Genomic DNA, 22931 nt, shown 5'->3' with positions numbered 1-22931 from the left:
TTCAATATCATGATTATAAGATTAACTTTATTGAACTGATCTATAAAAAACATAATTATTATACTTTTCCCCGTATTTATATCATATTACGGAGTAAAAATAAGTATGTCAAATACTTAGGACTAACAGTAGACATACAATTGACATTTGACAATTCATAGCAATTAATTAGTTAGTAAAGTGGCGACGTTATCGAGTCTTTTTTTCAAAATCAAAAACTTTATCCCAAAAACCGAAAAAATCTAATGTGCATACAATATTTTATACAAGGCTTCGTCTAAGTAAACACTTAATTATGTTATATGCAATTACTATAGGGAACATGACATCAAAATGGCATAAATTGATTACAAAGACAGCAAAATAAAAAAGATAAGTTAGTAAATGACTTACCTAGCAGCAACTAAAGAACTCTTCAAACAAACTAATCAGTGAAATATAACAAGTCAAAAATAAGTGATTTATTAGTTCCATACACAGCAAAATACTGATAAAATAAAGTAGGATAGAATTTATTAGTTAAGTATACGTTGATAAAGAACCTTGCATAGCTTTAAAACCAGTCGGTAGAAAAAATAAAAAATAAGTGGTTAAAAACAAAATGGTTTTTATTTATTTTATTATAACTGAACTCTGTCGGCCTCGTGGTGTAATCGTCAGTGCGTTTGGCCACCATGCAAGAGGTTCAATTCCCGACATGGATGATATGAACTTATTATTTAAAAGGGTGTTTTCACACTAGAATATTTCATAGTCCTTTGACTGGTACCTCAAGCTTAAGAATGATCATCTTACTTTCATGTAACAAAAAATATCAAGACACGCTGCGATTAGTGTACCAGTGCAGTGCCCTATGCACCATGAGGTGCGGAAAGGGAACGATAATGACGGTGAACTATTTCAACTAGAATTCTTAAAATTTATTCATTAATTAGCCACTGATGTAATTATAGACGAAGAACTAAAACTTGAAAAAAATGTAGTAAACATGAACAGAAGTAATAAATCAGGGACTGCAAATTATACAACAAACCAACAGACAAACTAAACAAAAGACTCAGACAACCTTTACAAAAGATGTTAAAAATGTATATCATTAACAATGCAATATGATTTTTTTTTAATAAAAATTATTTAGCTAAATGAATTTTTTGTTTTGTTAATTAATTCCGCTAAGGTTTATAGACAAATAAATTTTAAACAAAAAAAAATACTCGTATCCGTTACGCAAGTGATTTCACGATGAGAAAGTCATTAGATTAATTCCGGTGTTTCTTTAAAAACAATACAAATGTAGGTCGAACAATTTTCGTGAATTTAGGTGACCTCAGCAGGGTTATCTTATTAATTTGTCACTAAGTATTTAATAAAGGGTATTGGAGACCCAGGGGGTCTGTGACGTGTAAGATTAGAATAGTGTCGACGACCTTGACTTCGATTTCGGTACTGAAGGTCATTACTACTCAAAGTTATCAGGAAGAAGAAATTGTGGTGTTTATTACACTTAATTAATTGTATTTTACACTCAAGTTTTGGAAAGATACAGGGTTGGATTAGTAATATGGTCAGTACCAACACCCAAATTTCCAAATTGAAGCGCATCGCTATATTTTTTTTTCTCCTACCCTCATCTGCATTGGTGCACCAATTGCAGTCTACCTCGAAGAATGGTTACAAAAATGCAGATGATCATATATGGGTGTGTTATGCAAAAATGCGTCAAGCCATTAAATCGAAAAAAATCGTTAATGTCAGAATCATGACCCAAAAATGATATTCTTACTTTAAAAAAAATAGTTTGATGAGTATTATTTGTAATACCTCGATGTGTTGGCCAAAAATTACGCAACTTGATTAAAAATAATGTAATACTGCTTTGAGATGCTTGTTGCGAATTAAGATCAACGTGTGGCTACATGATAACAATATTGTAAAAATATGTTAACCTAGCAATAGACACTTTTTTTTCCAGAATAATTGTCTACAAGTTTTGTTTTTTACAAATGGTAGCAATTTTTTTGTAATTTGAGGATTTATATTGAAAGTAAATCCTAAGGTATGTTTAACGTCCGGTTTGGAACACAAAGCTTTAATTTCATTTTAATTTTTTTCTAAAAATTTACTGTCACAATAAAATATATTACATAAATAATTTTATTTATTTATTAATTTACACGCCCTACGGGCTTTTACATATACTAGAAATACATTTGAGTGCAGCAATGAAACATAAGTATGTACATTTAGTTTAAATTAAAGATAACATAAGAATAACTAATAGATACAATAATAAGTAAAATCTTTGATTATTGAGTACTTGAAAATAACATTTTTATATGTATAAATTGTATGTATTTATTTGATATGTAATATATATATTCTTTACTAACTTTGTATACTATGTGGAAATCTGTTATTGGTTCTGAGTTTATACACTATATCTGTTTGTTTACTAAAAATATGTATGTAGAACTGTTGATTTCCCTAATAAAATAAAAATAAAATAAAAATAGAATAAAATAAAAATAAGTAATAATAAGGAAATGTACCAACATGGGTATATAGGTACATAGAAAAATATTTAATAAATTTACATATACAAACATACACAAATACATACACATGCATATGCATACATTCATACACACACATACATACATGCATGTACATATATATATAGTTATAAACACATAAGTTTTTACATTATTATAGAGATACATGAGAAAAAAAAAGTAAATAAAGAACAATATTAAGTAATTTTATACAAATTAATTTATAACCTTTTGAATACTTAACCTATATTTATATAAAGACAGACGAAATTTATCAACTTTACCATACTCGTTACCTAGCCGGTGTAGTCTAGGTATTGGTGAATTGTAGTAATAATTATGAGTGCCAGGAGATTAAAAAAATAACGTTAGCTGCCGAGTATTTCGAACAGGTACTTGTATGCTAATAACATTAGTTCATTTCGGGACGTCCAGTACGCCATTTGCTATTTTATATAAATTTAAAAAATCATTTATAATTCTTCTTTTCAAAATTTTACATTTAAAAACAGATACCAAAGGTCAACTGTTACAATAAGTGTACCACAAGGTTCCAAATTAGAACCTTTCCTATTCCTCGTCTATATTACTTCCTTCATCTTGTAAATAAAAACCAGGAAATTGTGCTATTTGTAGATGATACATCCATTCTATACAAAGTAAAACGACACCATTCGGTTATTGATGACATATACAATGCTCTCTCCATGGTGTTGAATTAGTTGAATTCCGATAATTTGTTATTAAACAAAAAAAAATACTTAGGGCCGGTTTTATAAACATCCGTTAGTTAACTTGATACCATTTATAATTAATATTTGGTATGCCGGCCGATTATTGCGTTTTATAAACGTTCGTGGCGTTACGAGCCGTTGAATCTATGGTTAAATGGTTACTGGCCGATTTTGGCCGGTTAAATGCATTACGATCCGTTACCTTCAGCGCCGCTGCCGTATTTGACATGACAGTTGTTTTATCACATTGTTATTTGATCAAATCTCCGCCCAATTAACATGCAGATAGTCATTATTGTGGGATTTAGTTGAATTACCAGTTTTATATGTTTTTTACTCTGCGTGGTGGTATAAAATCAACTTTAGTCTGATAGATAAATATATTCAGCAGTTAATTAAAAAAAAAATTAAACATTGTTTATTGATATAAATGTATACTAAAATGACAGATAATAGTAAAAACTATCCATCGTACCTGCTCGCTTTTAATAATTTTAATTTTAATTCATAGTACTCTCAATTCATAGTTCTTTTTTGTGTAAAAACTTCGTTCAAAATTGTCGACTATTTGCATTTGATGCATTTTTTCATTCAATGCGAATGCGCACCGTTCGCATTTGACAGAAAGAGCTTAGATAAAAAGTTTTTCCATAGACAATTGACAGAAAAATTTCAATTTCTATGAAAATGCTTACCGGCGACCGTCCGTTAACAAAAATGGTTTATAGAACACAAAACCGTCGGTTATAGCGTTGGTACACCAATTGCAGCATATCTGAATAATTTTGTTACATGAAGGTAAGATGATAAGTCCTACGTTTTAGGTATCAGTCCAGGGACTCTAATATTCTAATGTGAAAATACCCTTTTAAGTAAATATTTCGTATCAACCATGTCGGGAATCGAACCCGAAAAATCTTGCATGGTAGGCAAACGCGCTGACCATTACACCTCGAGGCCGACGATTATTTGTATACCTAATTCTAATCCGAACCTGATGTTTCATTCCTAATTATGTTTCTATAATATTTACCAGTGCGTTCGTCACTTTCAGTTTTGTGATAATTATATAGTATTATTTTATGTAAACACCGATAACTACGTTACGATAACTTAAACGCTCTCATCCCTTTGGAAATCGAAACGCACCATTCATTATGTATTGGAGTTAAGGTAATGATAGACTTGCATAATGTGATCGGTTAGGGAGAGAGTTAGTTATTCGGAAGATATAGGTTATTAGGAATCAAAAGTAGCTAGGAATTAAAAGACTTCAAAATGAGCTACCTCTTCATACAAAAATTCACTTTTTCTGGCCACTTTGACTGCAATATATATCCTTACAACCCTAGCCTCCACTCAAGTTTTTTTACTATTTTTTTTTTCTCTTTCCTGGGTCCTCTTCCTGTCTCCTTCTAAACTCATTACCTGATCCCACATTTCTTGTCCTTTAATGTGTAAAATACAATGTACTTTTATCAAAGTATAAAAATTGGTAAATTGTTTTCCGGCGTTGCCTATTAGGGTGAATTGGTTCAGCTGGATGAATCTCACCCACATGATAAAGGTCTCAGCTTATTTTCTTCACAAAGGACAACAAAAGGTCAGCAGACAGAGTTGAGAAAATGTGGATGTTTAAACATGGACAGAATGGTGAATGTTACACAGTGTGTAAAGTGGTCAATTAAACCGGTCAAAGACAGATAATAAGCCCTGTAAATGCCTAGACTTCCATATTCTCTTCTCAAAAATGTTTTTCCTCTCTTTTGCAACAAATTTAGATCTGAATAACTCCCTAGGGAGAAAATCCATCCAGTCTGCAAACATTTGGACATACTCAAAACACTGTACTTTTATTAAGTGTTTATGTGCATAATATGCAAGTTTTAACTTCCATTTAAAAACTATTGTTATTTTCAATTAATATGGTTTAATCATATATGGGTTTTTATTCAATTTTTTAGTACAAATTTTTTATCAACTCTTGTTATGACCATTTTATTTTTTGGTTAGCTGGAAGATATTGCTTTTAGCAATAAGTCTGCCAGAGTACTTATTATTTTTACTCAAAGATTTAAATGAAATAAATATAGTCAAAAAGTAGGTAGGAATTAGTTTCCGGGAATCTAATACACATTGCGTAAAACATTTTAATAAATTACACGGTTTTTTGCTATGAACCATCTCAATTAAACTTTTTATACCGGGGGGAAGCTTGTACTTAGTCGATCAATACTTATACATATTGTAATTTGATCCAATATCGTAATGGAATTATTAAATTTTGTAGAATAGACTCTTAGTTAAGAGTACCTAAACTTTATGGATGATAGACAAATTCGAAAGAAAAATAAATGGAATATGAATAGCGAATACAATTATATACACCTTTCTTTAAGAATATATTGTAATTTTGATTAGTTATGTATTATTTTTCATGCAGATGGCGTTTTACTATAACGATGTTTTGCTGAGAACATGTTTTGGAACAGATGAATAAGGAGTATGTTTGAGGATAGGAAGGTTATAAGAAAATTAAGTAGAATTTGCGTATAAGCAGGGAAAAGAGTTTAGGCAGAAAGATGGGACATGTAGAATTCTCGTTAGGAAAACAAATTTAATAATAACGAGAACAATTCTATATATTTTACACAAACAACTTCTCAACATAGGCTGTAAATTAAAAAAAATAATAGTACATTCATTATTTTATAAAAAAAAGTACCTAACAATATAACTAGAATACAATATATTTAAGAAAGAAGTGAAACGTTAATTTATATTTATTCTTTGTGTACCATTGATTAAATACACTGTTTATAATTTTAATCCTTAAAATATTAATAATTATAAATAAAATAAACAAACTATTGTAAGACGTCACTCTCCATTATGTACACAGAAATGTTTTTTTTCTTTTAAGTAATGGGAAACGTTAATGTTAATATATGTAATTAATAAATGTAAAAATTATATTCAGTCGTTATATTGAATTTATACTTGGTATCTGAGAAAAATTAAAAAAAAAAAATTACCCACAATAATTTATAAAACATTAAATAATGGCGGAATGGTGAAATCAGACAAAATAGATAAGCGATCGAACAAATATTGCTATAAGTTTCTTTAAACTTTGCTCGGGGTAGGTTTATGATATGTGGGAATACGAAGTACCCGCAGGTATATTAATTTGTTCTCGAAGTATTAAATAGGTGCGCAATAAAAGTGAATTTCCGCTACAGCTTTAACTGCCGTCCAGCCGACGTTTCCCAGGAGGTTTTAGAAAGCATTCGAAGTCCCGAGCGTGACGTTCGTTCGATATTTCTCCGATGTATTTTGTATAAGGCGAAAATATGAATAATTAAGGCGAGTAAAATTATAGGCTTTGTGCCACCGGCGGCGTCTCGGGAGCCGAGGGAGACTGGCTATTATAGTTTGATGAGAAGTTGAGGAGGCGCCACCTCCATCAGCTAGTGGGACTCGATATCAGAACTGGTTTATTAATTACGTCCACCCTCGCCGCGGGGAGGTCGTCGTAAACTATATTGGGTAGACGTCCACTCCACCTGCCGAACGAACATGAAAACACTGCGGAGATTTAAATCTAAAGTATGAAAATCTTTTACAAATATGCACTCGATCATCCTCCCATTTTTCGCAATACCATTTTAAAACATTTCATTTACGTCTCTTTCTATTTTCTTCGTTGTATCTTACAATTTTAATGTTTCTTCGTTATTTCTTCACTATTTCCCGTCCATTTTCTCCGCACTTTATAAACCTATCTGCTATTGATTAATACTGTCCTTCTTCATAAAAATGTTTTATTTTACCAAAAAGTTACCCACTAAAGAAAATATTTAATAAATAGACACAACTTTACTGGATGGTAATTTACTAGACAGTAAAAAATATTTACGTTAATGTTTTGTAATTTGCAATTTCGTGGATGGTAGTAAAAAAATACGTAATCATTGTGTTGGACGAAAATAATTATATAGAATACGTAATATCGGAAAAACGAATAACAAAAACAACTTACCTTATACCTATATATTATAATTACAAAATACCTGTTTTGTTTTCAAAACGTGTGTTTATCACACATTTATCGATTTATTATTGTGTTGTTCATCGTCGAGTTTGTTTCTTGTTTTCAACCATAAAACCAATAGTTTTAGAAATATAATATTTTAAAAATAACGAACTCCGCATTCAATTATGGGCTGATGCCGTGTTAAGGCATTTATAGAGTTGAATCTTGAGATCACTTTTCAAACTGTACTTTATAGAATTCTGCTGAAGTTATTAAAAAAACAAACCCTTTAATTGAGATTGTAAAAAAAAGTACTTCAAATATTTTGATTTTTTCGCATTTAATTTTATCAAACGATTAAAATGTTGTTCTTTGATCTCCTGAAAACAATGATTCACACAGTAGGTCTTTAAAAGAAACTGATCTGAAAAAAATACCTGGTACTTCTTTTAATATTAAATGTTTTTTTTTTTTGTAAAAGGAAATATTTGCTTTTTTTATGATCCAATGAGTAAATAATTCAGTATTAGAAAATGGGAATTAACTTGTGGTGGTCAATTCGAACCTCGGACCTCTGATACGTGAGTCCGCGATACCAGCCACCGGACCACCACCCGGTTCTTTAATCATTAAATTATTTGTTTATTTATTATAGACGCCCAGAGAGCTTTTACGTGACAGGTACAACATTTAAATTCAAGCGTTTCATGGTATTCAAAGTCAATATGTACATTTGATAAATATGTATCTAATAAACTGAAATTATTATCAGAATTTATTTTCTCTTTAAAGTATCGAATTCCATTATGCTTTCTATATATATACATAAATAAATATAACATAAAAGTACGTAGGTACACAATGTATTATAATGTATAATAATATGCATGCGTGTAAAACAAACCAATTTTAAAAAACGGTCCCACTGAAGTCTATAAACTTAGAGGTTAACTAAACTTATAACTTTAAATATAACTTAAAAATGCTGTTCAGCAGCACTAAAAATAAAATGAAAATCTTTATATTCCTTTCCTGAAGAATTTCACCGTTTCTGTTGACGCTTCTTTCTAACCATACAAAACCCCCGAGTTAAAGCTGATCCTTGTTAATTTATTTAACTTTTTGTACATTGGCGGGCTTATTACCAAATGGCAATTTCTTCAAAGAAAGGAAATGTTTCTTCAGACGTGATTTAAACAGAGATAATGTAGCAACATCTTTGATGGTGGATGGGAGATGATTCCACAGTCGAGCCGCATGGACACTATATAAGTTAGAGAAGAAAGAGGAATTGTGGATGGGTATTAAAAAAGTGCCTTGAGAATTAGAACGAAGAAGTAAACCATGAACTGATAAGCGTTGAAATTTTTCACGCAGGTATATAGGAGCGTTAGGACTATGAAGTACATTGAACAGAAGTGAGAGGGAGTGATTTTTTTTTTTTTTTTTTCTACATTTTACATTTACATTTTTTTTGCACCACAACAGGCCAGGAGGCCTAATTACAGTGGTGAATTACATTACAGAGCACCCAGGCTTGAGAAAAATCACCTTTTTTAATTTTTGTGTTCTCACCGGGAAACGAACCCGGAACCTTCCGTGCGTGAGTCAAGCGTCTTGACCACTACACCACGGAGGCCGCCGTAATGTTTAATTTTGAGCCATTTCAGTTGCCTACGATAATCAGAAATGTGGTCATATTTCCTAAGACCAAAAATGTACCTTATGCATGTATTCTGAAGTCGTTTAAGTTTATCGAGTCGCTCACAGCTTAAATCAGTCATGGAAACATCAACGTAATCTAGAATGGGTAGTACTAATGCTTGTACAAGAGTGCATTTAGTATTAATGGGTAAGAATTGTCTATATGATTTGAATAAAATCGAAATATTTTCATATTATTTTTAGGTGAACGGAGAGAGGAATCCTGGAGAGGTGTACAACGACTTCCGATCCGCCGTCCTGAGGATCTTGGGGTCGCAGGAGGACCCTTCGGCCGCGGCCAACGGGGCGGCGGGGGCGGGGCCGGGAGGAATACCGGGGGAGATAGTGGGGGTGGACCCGGCCCCCCCGTACCCCGCCCCGCCGCCGCCGCAGGCGCCAGCAGTCGACCCGACACTTCCAAGAGTTGACTCTATGGTAGATATGTGATACATCGTTTATCGAATTCATAATTTAATTGATCTAATAACCTAAATCTGGATGTAAAAATTGATCATAATTACTACGGAGCAAATGTAGGCCAGCCAATGCCAATGGTCGGTAATGTAGTGAATCAATGAAATTACATAGACGAGTGAATTAGATTTAGAATAAAAACTCAAGCATTACTAAAAATGACACATTGAAAATGCCAAAAGACTAATTGTTCTCATAAACTCTTAGTAGACTGTGCTAAAAAATTTAACGGGACTTAAACTTACAAAATTTTCTATCAAAGCCAAAACAAAAAACTTGCCATTCCAGCAGCGTTCGTTGAAATGACAAGATAAAATGAGTGCTATATTAAAGTGAGTGAATGAGACAAAATATGGTCTTGTATTGCGTTATGAACTGTTCGTTCAAAAGCAATTACGGTATTAGGGATACTATTCCATATTTGGTCACTTTCCTCTATCTATTAAATACAGATCGCAGCATAACGCCATTTTTTCTGTTATCTCCAACTGGTGATGAAGCTCCTTGCATCAACAAACAAAAATCTTACACTAATTATAACATACGCTTTTGCAGCAACAGGTAGTGCAAGCTGATGTTATAACGGTGCGGGCAGCTGACATGGAGCCAGGGTACCAGACCCCCATAAAGGGGGGGCAAACACCCCCAGTCCTGTGGGTCATAGGGGGTCCTGGCAGCAACAAAGCCGCGCTGTGCCAGAAGGTGGCCAGCCAGCTCAAGGGGTGGATACATCTGAGGTAATTGAAGATGTGATGTCGGTAGACCCTCCAGTCTTGTAAATATGTTTTGTTTTATTTATTTTGTCAATTTTAAATATCAATGTATATGTTCCATATCAAATAGAACTTAATATTCTGTTTATATTGTATTTCATAACATTATGTACTGCTTTAAACCTTTAACTGCATTTTTTTTATTATTTTTATTATTGTTATTATTATTATTCTTTTTTAAACCAACTAAACTTTTAAACACAGTTCTTTATTTTATTTCTTTATATTGAATTTTTTTAAATTTATGTTGTTTATACACTCATACTTCTATACCAACTATACTTTTTAACACTGTTCTTTCTGTTATTGCTTTTTATTGTATTTTTAAATTTTATGTTGTTCATATACTCATGTTTTATGTAACTTCCATGTATATAAAAGCCGTGAATGGGCGTGAAAATTTTATTAAATAAAAAATTAATTAATAATTAATAAAATTTAAAATACAAACAGATGTACTGGTTAAATGATTATAAATATAAACAATAAAAAAATATCTAGAAAAATAGTAGGATCTGCCATCCAATAACATGTATTCACTTAATAATACTAAAATTAAGCGGCGATGATTTAAACTACGAGTATATAAAAAAATAAACCTCAAATTTATTTTTATTTATTTTATTTTTTCAAGAATTAAAGGTACAAGTACCTTTTACATTACATACATACATAAGTATTTACAGCGGAGTATATACAGTAACAACTTTTTGAATGCTTACTTAGAAAGAACATAATTAAAATATTGATTCCACACTAAAATGTTTTACAAGTAATTGTTTATAAGCTGGAAATTTCAATAAAAATATGTCACCTAAATCCGAATGTTTATTACCCAGCGCATGTAGACGATTCAGTTCTGAATTGCTAGAATATCAATATATCTCAATAGATATGATTGTTGCAGTGATAAAGTTGAACTAGCCTAGTCACTCTAACTGATACTTTAAAACCAATGAGGGCCAAAATTTCAGGGCTCTCCAATACTGAATTAACGATTTTAAATAGAACTAATAAATCATTAATAGTTCTCCTGTCCCTTAATTTAATCAAATTTAATATATTTAATAAATAATCATAGTTACGAAATTCATTACGTATTCCTAATTTAAAATTAACATATCTCAAAAACTTATTCTGAACTCTTTCTATGGTAATTTGGTGAGAGGCATAATAAGGGCTCCATATTGTAGAATTATTCTCCAAGATGCTTCTCACCAAGGAGGCGTATAAAATTTTTAATATGTTTATATTTTTAAAGTCCTATTTTTTTTAAAAAATATTTTTAAATTAATTTTTAAATTAGAGAATCAAAATGTATTCTCCAAAAATACTTATTTATTCTCTTTTCTACCTAGTCAAGAATCAAAGTCGGAACCGGAACGTCATTAGCTGGTTCAAGTGGGCCACTTTGCACACTGTGTAACATTCACCATTTTGTCTATGTTTGAACATCCATATTTCTTCAATTCTTCCACCTGGAAGATGTCAATAGCTGGTTAAAACAGACATTAAAATCATAATGAAATACTAAAAAATAATTATTTTTTTTTGTTTACTCGAACTTTTAAATCCTTTCGCCAGCGGATCCATAATACGGAGTAACCTCAGATCAGCCTTCCCTCCTTTTTTCTTTCAAACATGTAAAAATAATTACAATATTAAAGGGTACAAAAAATAAAATATGAGGTAGGCACAGCTAGACTGAATTAAAATTATTATATTCAGTTAAGGTTCTAGCATTTTCTTTAAATTTGTTTAGGGTGAGGAAATATTATAATATGTCGATTTCAGTAGAAAAAGTGTTATTATTATTTAGAATTCTGGGAGAAAATTCATTCTTATTGTTATTCGTGCTTGAAATACCAACCCCTTAGGCACCGTAAGTGTTTTTCATTAAATTAAAACAAATGCCAGATTTATTATATTAAGAGCCATTATGTTTGTATTAACATATTACAACAGAGATGAAGAATATTTAAGAGAAGGTAATATATAAGTCGAGGCATCTACGTGACCTGTCAATAGCTGGTTTAAGTGGCCACTTTACACACTGTGTAACATTCACCATTCTGCCCATATTTGAACATCTATATTCCTTCAATTCTTTCATCTGTTGATGTTTGCGAAGTTGAATACAGTCCTTGTCTACAAAAAATTGAACAAACTCAAAATATTGTTGATAAATTTACCTGGTCCATGAAGAAGTATAGAAAACCAGCCATTGACAGATCATAAGCCCTGTAGATGCCTAGACTTCTATATTACCTTCTCTTAAATGTTTTTCATCTCTATTGTAATATATTAATATAAACATCTCCCCAGGGAGTTGAATCTAGTCCTTGTCTACAAAAATTTGGACAAACTCAAAATATTGTTCAATATGATTGTGATTTTTTAACAATGTTCCTAAATTATTAGTTGTGTAGAATGCAGGTTTAATGTTTGATGGTATGTGGTAGGTGGTTCAAATATAAACGTTATATTCTGGAGGAAATTATGTTTCTCATTTTGTCACTCAGCGTGTATTTCTTCGTGTTCTTCATTCTGTTGCTCTTTGCTGCCTAGCGTGGGTCGCCAGCTGCGGCAGCTGGCCGAGGGCGCCGACCAGCGCGCGGGGGGCGACGCGGCCGTGAGCCGGCAGTCCATCGCCAGCGGGGAGATGGTCCCGCACGGGGTGGTGATGCGGCTCGTGCAGGCGCGGCTGGCCGCGGCGGGGGCCGCGGCCGCGGCTGGCGTCATCCTGGACGGCTACCCACGGGACATCGAACAAGCCAAATCCTTTGAACAGCTGGTAACTAACGCGACACATAATAGCAGTTTATCTTTGCGTGGTAAAACAGAATTAATAACTTTTTTTTATATTTTTTTTTTATTTAAATTTTATTGATAAACCCTTACGGGTTACAAACATTTAACAAAATATTTTCACTTTTAAAATTCACATTCTACTGTTAATAATAATATTTTTAACATCTTTTGTAAAGGTTGTCTGAGTCTTTTGTTTAGTTTTGTCTGGTAGTTTATTGTATAATTTCAGTCTATGGTTTATAAGTCTCAATTGTCCTTTTCTCGTTTTGAAAGATTGTATATGATATTTTTCTGATATTCTCGTATTGTGTTCATGTTTACTACAGTTTTTTTCAAGTTTTAATTCTTCGTCTACAATTACATCAGTGGCTAATTTATGAATAAATTTTAAAGATTCTAGTTTAAAGAGTTCAGTTACATTTAATTGTTTAGTTTGTTCAAAAAGTTCTTTAGTTGCTGTTAGATTATAACATTAAAATCATAACCATCATTTTCCTTTTTCGCACCAAGGGCACGGTACATAGAATTAAGAATAGTCCAGAAGGAACGTAGAATCATATTTGAATACATTGAACTGTGTCCAATGATTCCCCCACTTTGCTCTACTTTTGCCGCGCGCATTCGTGATGTTGTCGCGTAATGTTGCTTGATGTGAAAAAAATAATCATAACACAAATGTAAGGTAAAAAAAAAGCAATCGGTTAATTTCTCTAAAATTTTATTGTGCACGCGGAAACATTGATTGACACAACAGAGTAGATAAGTAAAGGGTCATTTAATAAGAGTAATTATGTATGAATGAACTTTGAACTTAAAATATAAAGCTAATTTTATCCTTCATTATTTTTTTATACCATGTTAAATAATATTTGATGTTTTAAAGATAATGTCGTTCAAATGTCTCTGACGGCGTTGTTTAATCCGATGCCTAATTTTTATTAGTTTTTTTATTAGATGAGCAAAGTAGGGTAAAAAAAATTACTACCCTGGCAACACTAACGTAATGTTCATTTTGTTTCTTCGACAATCTGACAGATGGAAAAATAATTCAATTTTTAAGTTATGCATTTGTTACATACACATTCATTTTCTAATTACACATGAAATGTGATTGCATCTTATTTCTTTAAGATCCTAGCAGTATTCCTTCACTTTAAAAGGACACAACACGGCATAGTTGAATTTAAATCAGGAGCGTACTGAGCGACGTCTACAAAGAAACTAATGGGTCCTCTACGCGCACTAAATTTAGTGAACGCGCATTTGCGGTCGCATGCCCTATGGCATGGAATGCTCTCCCAGCAGAGGTGCGAGGCTGTGAAAGTGATGTTTCGGAAAAAAATTAAAACCCACTTGTCCTCTAAATCATTTGAATAAATCCGTAGCATGTGACAACAAAATAATTTTTTTAAATTAAATTACAAATTTAAAAGAATCACTATGTAAAGCGCCCTTGAGGTATTTTGTTACGAAAATGGCGCTATATAAGTTATCCATAATAATAATAATAAAAAACGTAAACCCACTCAATTATGAGTAGTTTAGTCGCCTTCTGTTTGATGTGCGTATGAAGTTTCTGGACTATTCTTAATTCTATGGCACTGCATTCGTAAACCAAATTAAGCATATTTCGATCATTTGTTGATCAGTCCTACGCTTCGGGTCCAGGAACAATGAAATATAGCAGTTTACCTTTGAAATTAATATTTCACTTCCACCCGGGCAGAAATCGAACCCAGGACCTGAAGGTAGTAAAGCAACAGCGCCAACCACTACACAACGAGGCCGACTTATCTCCACTCAATTTCCTATTTGAGGGTTTCTTGAGAGCAGCCATCGAATCAAAAACGCTCGTCTAGAATTCTGGTTCTATTTCACACAAAAAATATATTCTTATCCACACACAATGGAAAGAAGAAACTTGCAAAGCGCCATGAAGCAACACTACAGAAGAGTCAATTATTATTATTATTTGTTGTTAATAAAAAAAGCTCCAACACACGTAGTATTTTATCGTGATTCCTGTATAATTCATTTAAAAAATTAATAATCTCTAATTGGTTCTATCATAAAATTGCTACATGTCACTTGGTAACTTTTTCCTTTCGATGAAGGTATATACATAAAATAATTAAGGTAATTGATAAAATATAATCAAATTTAACTAACAATGTCATACATATGAAACTAGGGATAAAAAAATATAAGATTACCAACGAGGAGAAAAACAGAATTTAATACTCACTATACAAGGGATTAAAACTGTACGGCCCTTACTTATAAACCTGGTTTAAAATTAAAGTAGTAAATCTTAAGATGTTATAATCTTATAAATAAAGCATAAATAAATAAAATAAATACAACGTAATAAGAGAAATATAGAAGTTTTGCACATTTTAAAAACCTGCTAATGTCTCATGAAATTTGCAGTTCAATCAACGACCCCAAGTGGTGCTGCTTGATTGTTCCAAGTTACAGCTTGGAAGAGGGAGATTGGACGATAGTGTCGCGGCCTTCCGGAGAAGACTAGAACTCTTCAGGGAACTATCACTTCCCATGCTCAAGTCTCTCGACGCCGAGCAGAGGCTAACCATCGTAAGTGTAATTGATTATATATATTTTTTAATATTCACAGGTATTTTTAAGAAGATGGACACATTGCACGGTGTAACGTTATTTGCTGTTCTATCCATGTATATTGAAACATTAATACCTCCCTAACTTTTCCATCAGCTATTGGACATAAGTAGTAGAAATATTGCCATTTTTTTAGTTCAACGAAACCTAAGTGTAAACTTGAAAAGCATTTTGAGGCTTTTCCTAGTAGCGTAGGTGAATGATTCGATAAAATCGCACCCACATCAATAAAGTTTTTAGCTCTTTTACATTAACAGCTAGAAGAATTAAAGAAATATGGATGTTAAAACGTTAGCAGAATCTAAAATGTAACGCAGTGAGTATGTACCTACAGCGATTACAGTCAAATCACCCAATAACAGCTGTAAATGCCAAAATATTAATTACAAAAAATATTTTGCTTTTATATTAATACTGCCCCTTCAAATAGTCACGATCGGATATAATGCACGTAAGCCAGATTATTTTCCAATCCTGGAAACATTTCTGGAGCCAACTTTTTTAGCTTGGCCTTCAGTTCAGTCAGCGATTTGGTCTTTATCATGTCTGTGGTCGCGAAACGTCGTCTTTTCATAATCCTATTCATCTTTGGGAACAGGAAAAAGTCGCAGAGGGCTAAGCCCGGTGATTTATTACATTAAAATATCCATTTAATTTAGGTGGACGGTGACACGGAGACCCTCCCGGTCCAGGAAGACTTCAGCCGAGTGATGTTGCAGCACATGCAGGCCGCAGGGGGCGCCGGGGGCGTTGGGCCCCCTGGGCCCCCTCGGGGCACCAGCCCCCCCTCGCCCGGCCCCGGCAGGGGGCAGCCATTTCCAGGTATGTATATGTAGGCGGCGCCGTTCTATACATATCTTAGCTTGATATGTAGCCTAAAAAATAAGTACATTTTTTTATCATCTTCCGTTTGCTCCAGAGCCCGCGTCGTTAAGTTTGGACAATTTCTAAATGCTCTCTCAATGAGAATATTCCACGATTCAATTGCAACCTAATTTAATACAAATGACACCAAATGCATTGACCTGAGCTGACGTCACCGACCAATTAATATCTTGCCGAAGTTTTTTTGCTTGTACATAGGGTAAACGTTTTTCTTTTTTTATTTTTTTTAAATTTTTTTTATTTAAATTTTATTGATAAACCCTTACGGGTTACATGCATTTGACAAAATATTTTCACTTTTAAAATTCACATTCTACTGTTAATAATAATATTTTTAACATCTTTTGTAAAGGTTGTCTGAGTCTTTTGTTTAGTTTTGTCTGGTAGTTTATTGTATAATTTCAGTCCATGGTTTATAAGTCTCGATTGTCCTTTTTTTTAAAAGATTGTATATGATATTTTTCTGATATTCTCGTATTGTGTTCATGTTTACTACAGTTTTTTTCAAGTTTTAATTCTTCGTCTACAATTACATCAGTGGCTAATTTATGAATAAATTTTAAAGATTCTAGTTTAAAAAGTTCAGTTATAACCATAATTATTTCTATCGGCGCAACGCACTTTTAGTACAGAGATATATTAATTAATCGCTAATAGCAAAACTAGAATTTTCGTCATTAGCAATTATTATTGTATGCCAAAATGGATGCATTTGGCGTTCATTTTCATTTCACCCTTTTGAAACAATTTTCAATATCTTCTTATCTCACGAAGTAATTTAAATATACTAAAATAACAGATTTAAAACTATTTCTAGTAGATATTTATTTAACTTTAAACTAGAGCATGCATAATTGGAAAATTTCCTAAAATTAATTTGTCCCCATTTTTTGCAACTTCAAGCGCATTTCTATAATTTATAAAATCTCTTATTTATCGCTGTGAATATTTATAATGTTATAACATCATATATTAATTATTTATATTGTAAAATACCATGTGGTTAGTCGTATCCTTAAATACGCCTCTGTAATATTATGCTACTCATATACATTACATTAAATCAGTTCAGCATAAATGTATCAGACAAATTGCTTACAAACTAGGAATCACAAGAGACAAATATACTATGACAATACTGACATGGAACTTTTTCTTAATCCATCGTGTCTTTCAAAACGTAAACTTCTTGCAGATTTAATTTATATCCTTAAAATACTCAATGGTTTGTACGATGTCCCGACTATTCTCCAACAAATGCCTCTTAATGTTCCTTCAAGTACACTCAGAAATAATGAAATTCTGTTCCTCGATCATAATAAGACTGTCTGTGGTTTCTAGGCACCTCTACCCAGAATGATCAGATTTGTTAACGAAAATTAGGATCTGAATTATTTTGATTGTAAATTAAATAACTTTACTAATTAATTTAAAAAATATTAATTACACTAAAAAAAATCCTTTTATCCTTAATCAACCTGGATCTCATAATGTTTGTCCAATATACTATTTTATTGTTGCGTTTCTAGTTTTATATTACTGCGTATGATTGTTTTCGTTAAAATATGTGTTTAAAATTAACTTTGTCCTTAAATTTATTTAATTAAATAAAATAGTAATTTCTGCTACTTAGTAATAAAATTTCCAAAATAGTACGAATTTCCTCCAATCGGCAATTAGGAACTTCGCCCCTACAAGAAATTGGAGACAAGAAATGTTTTCTTGCGCGCGGTAAAAATTGGAGCATTAAATTGTACCGCAAAGTTTCCTGAAAATGTACGAAAAAAAGAATAAAAAACATTTTAATAAAAGCGGATTACTTTGAATGAAGTTACTGGTTCATATGAATCAGCTTGATATGAGAGCTATGGAAGATTTCCGGTTCGCTTACCATGGATGGATCAATGGTAAGAGTTGAATGATAATAAGCGGAAAAGAACTTTTGAGGTCACACGCGGAGTTATTTTAGAATTATAAAACTTTGAAAACTCGTCACACTGATAATACGATATTTAAAAATTGAAAAAAAATATTTTTGGCTTAGTTAATACGTATAAAAAACAAAAAAAAACACTGAACTTCCTCATTACCCTCTAATATTAAATTGGCAAAAGTCTTGATCTTGGAAACGCAATTGTGATTTAAACAGCCTTTATGTTTGTTACATAGCTATAATATTTATCATGAACATGCACATTTTCGATAATTTTCAATTATACAAATATTTGCGTTCAAATGTTTTACACAAATACAATGCTAGGGCCATTTTCTTTAGGTCATAAATAACTGTGTTAAAAAATGGGAAATAAGGTTTGAACTTCGGACCTCCTAATCTAGAGTCCACGACACTACCAGAAACCACAACCAGTTTTACAATATTTTAAAAATACCTTGGCCTCCGCGGTGTGGTGGTTAAGACACCTGACTCAAACATGAAAGGTTTAGGGTTGAATTATGCTAAAACAATTAAAACTTATTATTTTTGGCTGCGATACGATCCCACTTACTATTTAATGATGCTCACACTTACACACACCTGAACACTTACTCCCACACCAATACACATAAACACACATCTACATTTACTCTCATACAAATACACATAAACACAGCCTTTTGTTGTAACACAATTTAATAATATGTATGATTTTTATTTAGAAACTTCTCTGGTCTGTCTTTAAACCGTATTGTCAACTGTTTGTTTCTTTAAAATGAATAAATAAAATCATTATTCAGGTATTAAAACATAAATTACAAAATGACTAATATTAATACAAATGATCTTTACAAATGAATAACCTTAATACCATTAAAAAATTTAATTGAACAAAAACTTAAATTACAAAATATCAACGAAAAAATTCACATAAGATTATAAGGTCTAATTATTACCCACCTGCTCGCTCACCTTCTTATATGCCTCGCAACTGACATACGTCTTTACGTCAGGGTCTTATGATACCAACTTTATTTTGATTTGTGTAAATTATTTCTAGGTATTAGTACCATAAGCCACCAAGTCCAGAACGTCGCCTCGCCGCTCGCTAAAGTAGTAGCCAACGGCGTCAGGCACGCGGGGAACGGAGTTTTCAAGAATGGCGCCGCGGTGGCCAACGGCTACGTCAACGGAATCGTGGCCGGGGCAGGCAACGCGGCCTCCGGCGTCGGCAACGCCATCACCGGCGCCGCCAACGGCGTCGGTCTAGCCAACGGATTCGCGGGGCTGACAGCCGTCAACGGGTTTCCCGGCCTAGCCAACAGCAAAGTTGCTCCTCTCAAAAAGAACACAGTGTCCAGACAAGCGTACCAAGGAATCGAGCACATGGATACCCATATTTAAAATTAATTGTTAACTATTTGATATTAAATTAAAAATAATGTTAATTTTGTAACTGAAGTACTTATCAGCGATGGTTAATTTTTGACATTTAAATCCCAGTTGCACAAAAAAACGTTTTTGAATTTTGCTATTTGGTAAAATTGGTCAAAACGGGTGGTTTTATGTAACTTTTTTATACAACCCATTTTGTTCGCTGCGAATAAAAACATCACAATTCAACTTCAAACCTTTTAAGTAAAGCTAGCCCTCAATAACGTAATTGCCATCAAACTTTAACCATACCAGATGGTGCATAGGACACTATTAAAATAAATGCAGCGTATTAAGATCATATGATACAGTAGGTTTAGTGATCAGTTTTATGCTTCAAGTCCATGGGCTCTGAAATATTACAGTGTAAAACCACCTAACAAACATATATTTCATTTTAACCCTCCCAGGAATCGAACCCAGGATTTGGAGCACGGTTGATGAACGCACTATGAGGTGGAGTTTTTTTTACCCTAATAGTCATAGAGTCTTAAACCTGTCTAGGATTATGGTTCTATTTCACTTAAAGAACTTTATTCTTCATCCGCCAGGACAATTTGTTTTTGGGGCTATTTTTAATTCACAACATGTAGATATTTTTTCAACTTTAAAAAGTAATGATTAATTAATAATTAATTCAATAAATTAATGATAATTACAAAACGTTAGATGCGTAACGAATTTAACAATAATCTTTAAAATTAAACATATTCATGTACCTACATATTATATATAAAAAATATGAGTACCTAGATTCTCGTATATATCTATTTACCTACTCATATTTTTTTCGAGAAAAATTATATTCGTCAAAAATATTCTGCCTTTTAGATTTTTCTGTATATTAAGATAACAGTACTACTAATTTTTGTGCTACTAAACCATTTATTTTTTGTAACTCAAATATTTTTTCTTCGTATTTTTTAATTTTACTATTTGTGTTTTATTACTTTCCAAACAATGGTATTTTTAAAACGTTTTCTTCAATGCCTTTGCAGTTACACTATTATTTATTTATTTATTTTTTACATTTTTATTACAGCAATTTACAAGTAATTATTTATACAACAAATTGATTAAGTAGTAAAAGTAAACATATATATTTTTTATTTTTGCTGTTGGTTCATCTAAACTGCCTAGTTAGGGATAGTTTCCCCGTTCTAAGGCAGTAAATCATGTATTTTATAATAATATTAAAAAAATAATTACAGTTTTATTATTATGTGAGCTTTTTCAGTCTTTAAAGTAAAAAATAAATAAACAGTGAAAACATAAATAATACCAAAATCTCTATATCCTAAATCCTAAGTCATTAATAGTAAAACAAGAAATCAGCTTACGTCCTTCTACATCGGACAACAATTTCTCTGACTCCCTCCAACCAATATGGATTAAAAATGCAGTCAACGCCTTCCTCAGTTTGGCAATCCCACCACATTTCCAAGAATCTGGGATAAGGTTATATATCCTCGGGCCCATATAATATTGCTGCCTTTGAGCCAAAAAAGTATTAACTTCTCTCAGTAGAATCAGATCTTTATTGGAGTGTCTTGTATTATGAACATGACAAACCCTTGCGTATTTTTCCCTGTTGAGATGCGTGACCGCTACTGACCTCAATATATACTGTTGACGAATATTCAGCACTTGAAATTCTTTGAAGAGCAAATCACTCGGGTATCGGTATGTTTTTTTAAATATAATTCTTATCACTGATTTTTGAGCTATAGCTGCTGAAGCCATAGTCGTTTTAGTACAGCTTCCCCAGCCAATCAGACCATACGTCGGTATTGAATTTACCAATCCATAATACAATTGTTTTCGTTCTTTAATCCTTAGTATATTTCTTAAAGGTATGAAAAAATTAATCAAACGTTTTATTTGATTAGAAATTTCTTCAGTTTGTAGGTTCCATTTCATAAATTTATCTATTTTTAAACCCAAATATTTTACACTAGTTACATTTTTCAATATTGTACATTTATAATTTTTATTATTTATGTAATGATGTAATTTTAATTAAAATTTTCAATTTAATTTTAATTTTATTATTAGCATCTAGTGTTTAGGAAATTAAAAAACTCTTAAAGATAATCCAAATTTTAACCCTAAATTGTAATGATCATGTAACATAGAAAATGCGTATTATTAATTAGATAATGTGTGATTATAAAATTGAATACGATATAAGACAACATAGGGTTGATTTTTTTCATAAATTGGTATAGTTTGAGTTTTTGTTATTTTGTCTACTTTATACCGATTCAACCTATTTATTTCTAGTTTTATATTAATTGAATTATATGTATCTACACATAGTAGTCTAAAGATGTGAATACAAAAATGCTCACTGGAAAATGATCAAATAGTGAAATTGTTACCAAGTGTTTAATTAATTAGATTTTTTATCAATTTTAAACATTTGTAAATGTATAAAATACTATTATTACGTTTGCTACATATTGTTATTACAATAAAATACTGAATTACTTTTGTTTATGAAACGTGTTTTCAAATAGACGCACATTAAACATCAAACAGCAAAACAAAAACAAGTAATTTTTGAAAGATTAATAACTGTAATACATTTACTAATAAATTGCAATAAAAATAATACGGTTAGTTTAATTAATAAATAAAGTACCTCCTATATAAAGTATGAAAAATTCTGAATAGATATTTTGACGATTTAATCCGCAAACAAGACAACTCCAATAAACCAAACGGTATAGAAGAAACATTACACTTTATTATTTTATTTTATAAATTTATTACATATTCTAAGGTGAAAGTTGTTTTCCTCCCGCGTATGAATCTATGGAATATTTTCAAATTGTCATCTTTATTCAAGAGGCTCGGGTCAATATAAATATCTCGTATTTCCGAAGGTTTAAGAGCAATAACCAAAACGAACACTCAAATCTTCCTTTTCGTTCATCAGTATCAATTTGAATT

At 31.9% G+C, this 22931-nt stretch overlaps 1 protein-coding gene across 1 annotated transcript in view; it reads left to right on the top strand.

The window, feature by feature from the left end:
* LOC148282402 (adenylate kinase isoenzyme 5) overlaps positions 1-19946 on the top strand; it is a 93817-nt gene extending 73871 nt beyond the window's left edge. The window contains exons 7-12 of the mRNA XM_088225154.1: positions 9231-9461; positions 10056-10237; positions 12842-13067; positions 15515-15679; positions 16381-16543; positions 19603-19946. Coding sequence (XP_088081280.1) covers positions 9231-9461; positions 10056-10237; positions 12842-13067; positions 15515-15679; positions 16381-16543; positions 19603-19946 — 1311 coding nt within the window. The remainder of the gene's footprint in view (positions 1-9230; positions 9462-10055; positions 10238-12841; positions 13068-15514; positions 15680-16380; positions 16544-19602) is intronic.
* The last annotated feature ends 2985 nt before the right edge of the window (positions 19947-22931 follow it).

Source organism: Micrasema longulum, unplaced genomic scaffold (genome assembly GCF_059751315.1).
Source record: "Micrasema longulum isolate JH-2025_06_02 unplaced genomic scaffold, ASM5975131v1 h1tg000333l, whole genome shotgun sequence".
In the NCBI taxonomy this organism is placed as follows: Eukaryota; Metazoa; Arthropoda; class Insecta; order Trichoptera; family Brachycentridae; genus Micrasema; species Micrasema longulum.
This window is presented reverse-complemented; position numbering and strand designations above follow the sequence as displayed.